At 40.5% G+C, this 9,638-nt stretch overlaps 1 protein-coding gene across 5 annotated transcripts in view; it reads left to right on the top strand.

Moving 5' to 3' along the window:
- Nucleotides 1-575: 575 nt before the first annotated feature.
- NEK4 (NIMA related kinase 4) overlaps nucleotides 576-9,638 on the top strand; it is a 100,967-nt gene continuing 91,904 nt past the window's right edge. For 4 of the 5 annotated variants that reach the window (XM_037798088.1, XM_037798100.1, XM_037798079.1 and 1 more), the window contains exons 1-4: nucleotides 576-856; nucleotides 2,501-2,767; nucleotides 3,733-3,930; nucleotides 4,125-4,232. In XM_037798088.1, coding sequence (XP_037654016.1) covers nucleotides 764-856; nucleotides 2,501-2,767; nucleotides 3,733-3,930; nucleotides 4,125-4,232 — 666 coding nt within the window. In that variant the 5' untranslated portion in view covers nucleotides 576-763. The remainder of the gene's footprint in view (nucleotides 857-2,500; nucleotides 2,768-3,732; nucleotides 3,931-4,124; nucleotides 4,233-9,638) is intronic. The other variant, XM_037798107.1, reaches the window with a different exon arrangement.

Below are 9,638 nucleotides of genomic sequence, written 5' to 3'. Positions count from 1 at the left end.
TGGTACAGTTAAGATTTGTGTAACTTTAATCTCCATAACAAAACAGAAAGAATGGTAAATAATATTGAACTCTAGTTAATGAAAGTCTACAGTTTAGTGGTGCACTATACTGATATCTTCAATTTACTTTCCATCAAAAAATAAGATGGATTGATGGATGCACAGAGAGATTGATAGATGGTTAATGTGATAAAGCAAATATAATAAATGTTACTTGAAGAGTTGACTGGTGTGTCAACTCCTACTAGAATGTGAACTCCAGGAAGGCAGGAATACAGTAGGGTTATCAATAAATATTCGTGGGATGAATAAACAATGCTGTAAAACGTCTAGAACAAGTAGCGCTTAGTAAATGGAAGCTCCACGGTTTCACCGTTGCCGCCAACCTGTCGGTGCAGCTAAGGCTGAGCGCGCGCGCGCAGGGACCGACGGAGTCGCTCTGGCCGTGCCGGGGCAGGGTGGAAAGAGCGACGCTTGGCTCTACAGCGGGTCCTCCTGGGGCGGCGGAACCGCTCTGGCCCCTCCTCGTCTCTATGGCGGGTCCTTTGGGAGCGGGGGAGCATGCGCGGAGCTGCGCCAGTCGGAATCGCTATGGCAGCGGCGTCGCCGAGGGCCCGGCCTCCGTGTTCCCGCCCCGGCCGGGCATCCACAGCGTCCGCCGCCACCGCCGTTTCTCGGGCATGAGCGGGGCCTTCCGCCGCGGCCTGTTGCCCTGTCCGCTGCCGCAGCTGCCGCATTCCGGCTGTGGGCCCGCTCCAGGAACATGCCCCTGGCCGCCTACTGCTACCTGCGGGCAGTGGGCAGGGGGAGCTACGGGGAGGTGACGCTCGTGAGGCACCGGCGGGACGGCAGGCAGGTCGGCGGTGCCGGGGCCCGGCAGGGGCGGGGGGCACCAGGGGTGCGCCGAGGGCGCCGTCCGAAGGGCCAGGCCCGGGGTGGTCTGAAGGGGGTTCATCTCGGATGGCACTTCCCTTAGGGAAGTCGTTCCTGACCTCAGAACTAAGCTAGGCCCTCTTGTAATATGCTCCCCAAACGCCCTGTACTTTTCCTTTGTAGTATTTGTAAGATTGATTCTACATTCCATCCTCCACAAATTCCGTGAGAACAGGGACCATGCATTTCCAGGACCTAACGCAGTGGATGGCCGGCATTACTTGAATGAGAGGCCGCTAACTTCTGACCTCTAGACTGCTGTACTCTCTTGAAACTCAACTCATCATCCCTCCAAATCTCTTCTCATATTCCCCATTTCAGTGAGTGGTACCACTAACCAACCAGTTGCCCAAGCGGGACACCTGGGAGACATGCTTGACCTATCCCCCTCTTGCTCTCTGACTATATTTATCTACCACTAAGCCAGCAGGCTTTCTCTCTGTCTCTGCAGGTAACACTCCAATCCAGAACACTGTTGTCTCTAGCTGATCTATGGCCATGGCCTCCCAACTGGTCTCCCTGCCTCCTGACTTGTTCTTCTCCAGACCCTCACTGTTACTGCAAGCACAGTAATTTTTCTAAAACTTAAAACTGATACTGTCACTCCTCCTTTGCTTAAAACACCCCCCTCCCATCACTCTCAGGACAATTAACCAGTTCATTAAAGTGGTTTTTAAGTAGGTAATGTAATGTTTTTAAGTAGGTTTTTAAGTTTGTAATGTAATGTACAAACTGTAACACGTTTGAAAATAAAAGGAGATGCTGTTAATAATTACACCAGGCAGTAGACATGAACTGGGCTGCTTCAGGCAGGCTGAGAGGAGATATCCCCCTAAGTGTAAGACCCTCTCGCTCCTTGGGCCTTGACTCAGGTGCTGGTGCTCTGCCTGCAACACAAGCTCTCAGGCATTAGGGATTTGTTTAGTACGTAGTGGGGGGTGGGGTGTATTGGATTTTTGAGCTGAGGGTGGGGGACTGGCTGTAATAATAGCCCCTTACATTCAAGCATATTTGTTTATGTGTTTGTTGAATGAATGAACTGTATGGTCTTTCAGTTCGTTGAAGGCAATGTATTAGGTATTAAGGATATTGGTTTTATTGCAGTGGGAGTTATTTTGTATGTTGAAGATCGGTGATTTTTAACCTTATTGGGCCATGGATCCCTTTGAGTATCTCATGCAAACCATGGACTTATTCTGTCAGCAGTTAGATATTCAACCACATTTTGTGTACCTTTTTAGGGGGAACTTAGAGGTTAGAATCTACCACAGATTTTATGATTGATCCAGTGGTATGTTAACTTGGACTCATCTTTTAGCATTAATGAAATTGTAAAATGCAGTTAGAGAGGATAATATTTTGTGCTCGCATCCTGCTGTAATCTCACTTGTGAAAAGTATCTTTAGTAATAGCAAACCTTTTCCCTAATTTTGTGCTTTGTGAATAACAAAGCAAATAGGTTGTTTGACAGGCTCCAGAAGGATATTCAAGAGAGCCCTTAAATATTTCTGAACCAAGAAAACTGCGTATCTGTTTGCATGTTGTAAAACATGTGTTTTCTCTGCAGTATGTCATCAAAAAATTAAACCTCCGAAATGCCTCCAGCCGAGAGCGGCGAGCTGCAGAACAGGAAGCACAGCTCTTGTCTCAGCTGAAGCACCCCAACATCGTCGCCTACAAGGAGTCGTGGGAGGGAGGGGACGGTCTGCTCTACATTGTCATGGGCTTCTGCGAAGGAGGTGATCTGTATCGAAAGCTCAAGGAGCAGAAGGGCCAGCTTCTGCCTGAGAGCCAGGTGGTGGAGTGGTTTGTTCAGATCACCATGGCACTGCAGGTACTGTCCAGTCTCCCAGCATTCCATTTGCTCCAATGTGGCAGGGCGATGGCAGGGGCATTTTAAGAAAGTTTTTCCCCCAGATGCTTACATGGAAAAAAGATATTTTTCTGGAAAATCTGTTTAATGAAATACATCCAATTCCTTTTTCCGTTGCATTGGAACATTTCTGAATGAGTGATAGCTATATTGAAGTAGACATGAGCTTCATGCCTAATTTCAGGAGAAACCAATGCTCTGTTCATTTACTATTTATAGCAAAGTCAATTTTAAGGTCCCTGAGTTGAGAAAGAGCAACGAATGATCATGTTTGTTAACAGCTGGTCAGCTAGCTGTATTATGCTGAAAGTGGCTGGGCTAATTAATATGCTTGAACTATGGGGGTTTGGGTTTTAACCTTGTTGATGCAGAGTGGGTAGAAATACAAAACAAAGTTTATGTTTTAATATATATATATTCAAAAGTGAGAGTGTTTATGAAATGCTACTCTGGAACTCAGCAGACTAGTCCAGAATTAATCGACCTTCTTGTTTAAATTCTGAATTATTCTAATTATGAGTGATTTTGCTATATTTGAAAATATTATTAAGCTGAGGATCTCATGGGTGTGACAGAAATGTGCGTCTTACTTTATATGTTACCTTACCTTCAGTGGGAATTTGTAAGTATATTTTCAAATGGATCATTGTGATGTTAAAATAGTACAATTGTCAATGTACCACAGAATAATGATGAGGGGGACTGGATAAGTAAATGCATGACACTTAATTTTATTACTTTGTAAGGAAGTTTAAGTTACTAAGAAAATTACTTTGGAAGTTATACATTAGATTTCTTATTTGGAGATTATAGAACAATAGGTAACTAAGGTTCTTTAACTAATGCAATTACTGATGGTATATAAGAAGGTGAGACTAAATAAGTAAATGTATTTATAGTTAATGAAATTTTATTTCTTTCCTCAGTATTTACATGAAAAACACATCCTTCACCGGGATCTGAAAACTCAAAATGTCTTCTTAACAAGAACGAACATCATCAAAGTGGGCGACCTAGGCATTGCCCGAGTGCTGGAGAACCACTGTGACATGGCTAGCACCCTCATCGGCACGCCCTACTACATGAGTCCTGAACTGTTCTCAAACAAACCCTACAATTATAAGGTAGGATTGGGCTGTGTGCACTGGCTCACCTTGCCTCCGAGACAGTATTCATAATTTCAGAGCCCACCAAGATAGTAAGTCAGGAGAATTATCTGTGAGTTGTTTGAGGAAAATGCCTTTTGTTTTTTTTTTAAGGGGAAAAAATGTAAGTAAAGCACTCTGACATCTAATCACTTACTATTTTTCTTTTCTAGTCTGATGTTTGGGCTTTGGGATGCTGTGTTTATGAAATGGCCACCCTGAAGCATGCTTTCAATGCAAAAGACATGAACTCTTTGGTTTATCGGATTATTGAAGGAAAGGTAAAGAATATTCAAAAACAAATGTTTTTAATGTTTGGAGCAGGGGTTATTTGATGCTGTTTTAGAAACAGCTACTGGCAAAGGTGAATAATAGTTGATGTTGCTTGGATAGTTAAGAATGGTGGGTCCCTTCTGTAGGAAAGGCTGAGCCAGAGGAGAAGGGGGATTGAGCGTTTCTTAATATTAATTTGCAAAGTTGGCTTAATGACTCAAAGGAATCACCTTTAGGAAATCCTCTGCTTTGTAACCACATGATATGCAATTGCCCTAAGAGGCTATTGGTATCTTCTCCTAAGCAGCTTGTGGTTAAATGAGCAACATTTCAAATGAACCCACTCTGTTTGAACTTGTTGTTCCTTTGTTAATCAACACCATTGCTGGGAGCCAGTTAAGAATTGCAGAAAAGATAAAAAAAAAGAAGTGCAGAAATCATTGCATATGTTGTAGACAATGAAGTGTCTAATTTTATATGTAGATTCTCAAGAGGCTACTTGTTCTTTGCAGTGTCAGACATCCATGCACCATTAAGCTTTCAGGCCTAATGATTTTAATATACTGAGACTCATTTAATTTTTTAATCTGAAAAATATTGAAAACCACAAAAAAGTAAAAATTTCCTATAATTCCACTGCTTCAAACAAGAAAGGAGTGAGATTCCCCTCTCCTTCTATCCATTTCCATCCCCCAGCAATTTGGTGCATGACCTTCCCGAATTTTCCTATCTTTATCCAGAAATAACTGGGTACATATCTGCACATATACACAGATACTGAAAAAAAGAAACTGAAGTGGAATCAGGCTTTACAGATTGGTTCACAACTCACTTTTTTTGACTTAATATATGAAGGACATTTTCCAGATTGGTACCTTATTTATATTTTTTTCAAATTTAATTTTATTTTTAAAGATTAGATTAGTTGTAGGTTACAAAAAAATCATGCAGAAAGATAATTCCCATATAACCCCCCCACACACAATTTTTCCATTAACACTTTGCATTAGTGTGATACCTTTGTTACAGTTGATGTAACGATATTATAATTATACTACTAAATATAGTTTACATTATATTTAGTACTATATATTATACATGTATATTGTACTATATATAGTCCATAGTTTACATTAGGGTTCACTGTTTATGTTGTATAGTTCTATGGTTTCTAAAATTTTTATTCTGGTAACATATACAACCTAAAATTTCCCCTTTTTAGCTACAAATATACAATTCAGTGTTGTTAATTACATTCACAGTGTTGTGCTGCCTTCACCACCATCCATTATTAAAATTTCCATCATCCCAAACAGAAATGCTATACCACTTAAATATTAATTCCCCATATTTTACCTCCAGCCCAGCCCTGGTAACCTGTATTCTAGATTCTGACACTATGAATTTGCTTATTCTAATTGTTTCATATCAGTGAGATCATACAATATTGGTCCTTTTGTGTCTGGCTTATTTCACTCAACATTATGTCTTCAAGGTTCAACCATGCTGTTGCATGTTTCCGAACTTCATTCATTTTTATGGCTGAGTAATAGTCCATTGTATGTATGTACCACATTTTGTTTATCAGTTCGTCGGTTGATGGACACTTAGGATGCTTCCTTCTTTTGGCAATTGTGAATAATGCTGCTATGTACATTTATGTGCAAATATGTTTTATATATATGTGTGTGTATGTGTGTGTATATATATATATATATTTTTATTGAGATTGTTCACATATTATACAACTATCCAGAGATCCAAAATGTACAATCAGTTGCCCATGGTATCATCATACAGCTGTGCATCCATCAACAAAATTTTTTTTCAATTTTTAGAACATTTTCATGACTCCAGAAAAGAAAGAAAGACAAAGAAAGGAAACTCAAATCCTCCCATACCCATAATCATGCCCAACTCCATTATTGATTCATAGTTTTGGTATAGTACATTTGCTACTGTTGATGAAAGAACGTTTAGTATATAGTTTGCAATAGGTATGTATTTTTTTCCTATATGCCTCTCTGTTGTTAACTTCTAGTTAGAGTGTCATGTATTTGTTCTAGTTCATGAGAGAGATTTCTAATATTTGTATAGTTAATCATGGACATTGTCCACCACAAGAATTGACTGTTTTATACATTCCGATCTTTTAACCTCCACCTTTCCTTCTGGTGACATACGTGACTCTGACTTGCCATTTCCACCACCTTCACACACCTTTCAGCACTGTTAGTTATTCTCACAACATGCTACTATCACCCCTGTCCATTTACAAATGTTTAAGTTCACTCTAGTTGAACATTCTGCTCATAATAATTAACGACTCCCCATTCTTTAGCCTCATTCTATATCCTGGCAACTTATATTTCATGTCTATGAGTTTACATATTAAAATTAGTTCATATCAGTGAGAGCCTGCAATATTTGCCTTTATGTGTCTGTCTTATTTCACTCAATATAGTGCCCTCAAGTTTTCTTCATCAACCCATTTCTTTTAAGATGGTTTTGTTCACACACCATACATTCCGTCTTAAGTAAACAATCGTTGGTTCCCCATATAGTCACATATTTATTTATTTAGCACCATCGCCACTATCTATAGAAGGACATCTCCATTTCTTCTACAAAGAAGGAGGAAGAGTCAAAGAAGGCAGAGAGACAAAAGAAAAAAGATAAAGAGAGAGAGAAAATAAAACAAAAAAACCCCCAAAACTTGACAGCTAGAAAGCAACAAAAGGAAAGACAGCATTAACCTAAAGTAGAATAAAGAGTCAGACATCACCACCAATGCCAGGAGTCCCATACCCTTCCCCTATTCCCTACCCCCCATATGCAGTTAGCTTTGGTATATTGCCTTTGTTATATTAAAGGACGCATAATACAATGTTTCCATAAATTATAGTCTCTCGTTTGCATTGATTGTATTTCCCCCCAATCCCACCTTATCTTTAATACCTTGCAATAAAAACATATTTGTATCTTTTGTTACAATTGTTGAGCACCCGAGGTTTCCCTGAGTTACACAGTCACTGTCTTTATCCTTCGTCTTTTGTTCTGGTGTCCCACATGGTCCCAACGTTCCTCTTTCAACCATACTCACAATCATCTTTGTTCAGTGTAGTTACACTGCTGTGCTACTATCTCCCAAAATTGTTTTCAGAACCTCTCACTCCTGTCTTTTCCTTTCTCTCTGTAGTGCTTCCTTTATTGTTGCCTGTAGAGCAGGTATCTTGTTCACAAACTATGTCATTGTCTGTTTGTCAGAGAATATTTTAAGCTTTCCCTTATATTTGAAGGACAGTTTTGTCAGATATAGGATTCTTGGTTGGCTGTTTTTCTCTTTCAGTATCTTAAATATATCACCCTACTTCCTTCTTGCCTCCATGGTTTCTATTGAGAAATCTGCACATAGTCTTATCAAGCTTCCTTTATATGTGATGGATCGCTTTTCTCTTGCTGCTTTCAGGATTCTCTCTTTATCTTTGACGTTTGATAATCTGATTATTAATTGTCTTGGCGTAGGCCTATTCAGATCTGTTCTGTTTGGGGTACGCTGTGCTTCTTGGATCCATAATTTTATATCTTTCATAAGAGATGGGAAATTTTCATTGATTATTTCTTCTATTATTGCTTCTGCCCCTTTTCCCTTCTCTTCTCCTTCTGGGACACTGACACGTACATTCTTGCCTTTTGTTTTGTCCTTAAGTTCCAGGAGACGTTGCTCATACTTTTCCATTCTTTTTTCTATCTGTTCTTGTGTGTGTAGGCTTTCAGAATGCCTTGTTCTCCAGTTCCTGAGTGTTTTCTTCTGCCTCTTGAGATCTGCTGTTGTATGTTTCCATTGTGTCTTTCATCTCTGGTGTTGTGCCTTTCATTTCCATAGATTCTTCCAGTTGGTTTTTCGAACTTGCAATTTCTACCTTATGTATGCCCAGTGTTTTCATTATATGGTTCATCTCTTTCTCCATATCTTCCCTGAACTTTTTGCATTGACTTATTAGTTGTTTCAATTCCTGTATCTCAGTTGAAGTGTACGTTTGTTCCTTTGACTGGGCCATAACTTCATTTTTCTTAGTGTAGGTTGTAGTTTTCTGTTGTCTAGGCATGTTTTCCTTGGTTACCCCAATCAGGTTTTCCCAGACCAGAATGGGCTCAGGTCCCAGAAGTAAGAAATATTCAGTATCCAGTTTCCCTGAGGTTGTGTCTTAGAAAATTGGTATACCCTGTGATTCCTCAGGTCACTGTGCTTTTCTGCCTGTCAGCCTGTAACTCCAGACTGGTGTAAGGAGGTGTGGCCTGTGGATGTTTTCCCCCAGGCTCAGGTCTGGTTCTGAATAGAAGGTGGGTAGTAGAGCTGGGCCCCACCTCTTTCCTCTTAGGGAAGATACCCCACCTAGGCAGAGGTCATTAGCATTTGAATAGATTGCCTGTGCTATCTCCACCCTTGTCTGGGTCAGAGCACTGGGAAGTGAAAATGGCTGAGTCTTTCTCCACTGAGCCGAAACAGGGACAGAAAGTCCCCTTCAGGGCCTGTCCACAGCCACCCTCTGGCTCTCCAAGGTCAGTCATCACCCAAAGCCTCTGTCTGCTTGTTGGGGATTTGTAGCTTGTATTCAGCAATTCACGCTTATTAATAAAAACCCCAGTTAGAGCTCAGCTGAGCTATTTTCACTTGCTAGGAGAGAGCTTCTCTCTAGCACCATGAGGCTTTGCAGCTCGGGCTGTGGGGGGAGGAGGCTTCCGGCTTGGAGCCGCAGGTTTTACTTACAGATTTTAGGCTGCAATCTCAGGCATTCCTCCCAATTCAGGTTGGTATGTGATGAGTGGATGGTCACGTTTGTCCCCCTGCAGTTATTCCCAATTATTTACTAGTTGTTCCTGGTTGTTTATTAATTGTTCCAGGGGGACCAACTAGCTTCCACTTCTCTCTATGCCACCATCTTAGATCCTCCGAAAATATCTTTTTGAATCCCTACTTTCAGTTCTTCTGAGTATGTACCTAGAAGTGAGATTGCTGGGTCATATGGTAATTCTATACTTAGCATTCTGAGGAACCACTAAACTGTCTTCCACACCAGCTGCACCATTTTCCATTTCCAGCAACAATGAATGAGTGTTCGTATTTCTCCACATCCTCTCCAACACTTAGTAGTTTTCTGTTTTTTTAGTAGTGACTATTCTAGTGGGTGTGACATGGTATCTCATTGTGATTTTGATTTGCATTTCCCTAATTGCTAATGATGTTGAGCATCTTTACATGTGCTTATTGGCCATTTGTGTATCTTCTTTGGAGAATGTCTATTCAAATCTTTTGCCCATTTTTCTTTTTCTTTTTTTTTTATTTATTTATTTATTTATTTTTTTAATTCAGTTTTATTGAAATATATTCACAAACCATACAGTCATCCATG

This window comes from Choloepus didactylus, chromosome 1 (assembly GCF_015220235.1).
Source record: "Choloepus didactylus isolate mChoDid1 chromosome 1, mChoDid1.pri, whole genome shotgun sequence".
Taxonomy (NCBI): Eukaryota; Metazoa; Chordata; class Mammalia; order Pilosa; family Megalonychidae; genus Choloepus; species Choloepus didactylus.
The sequence above is the reverse complement of the archived record's forward strand: the minus strand, read 5'-3'. Positions and strand labels throughout refer to the sequence as shown.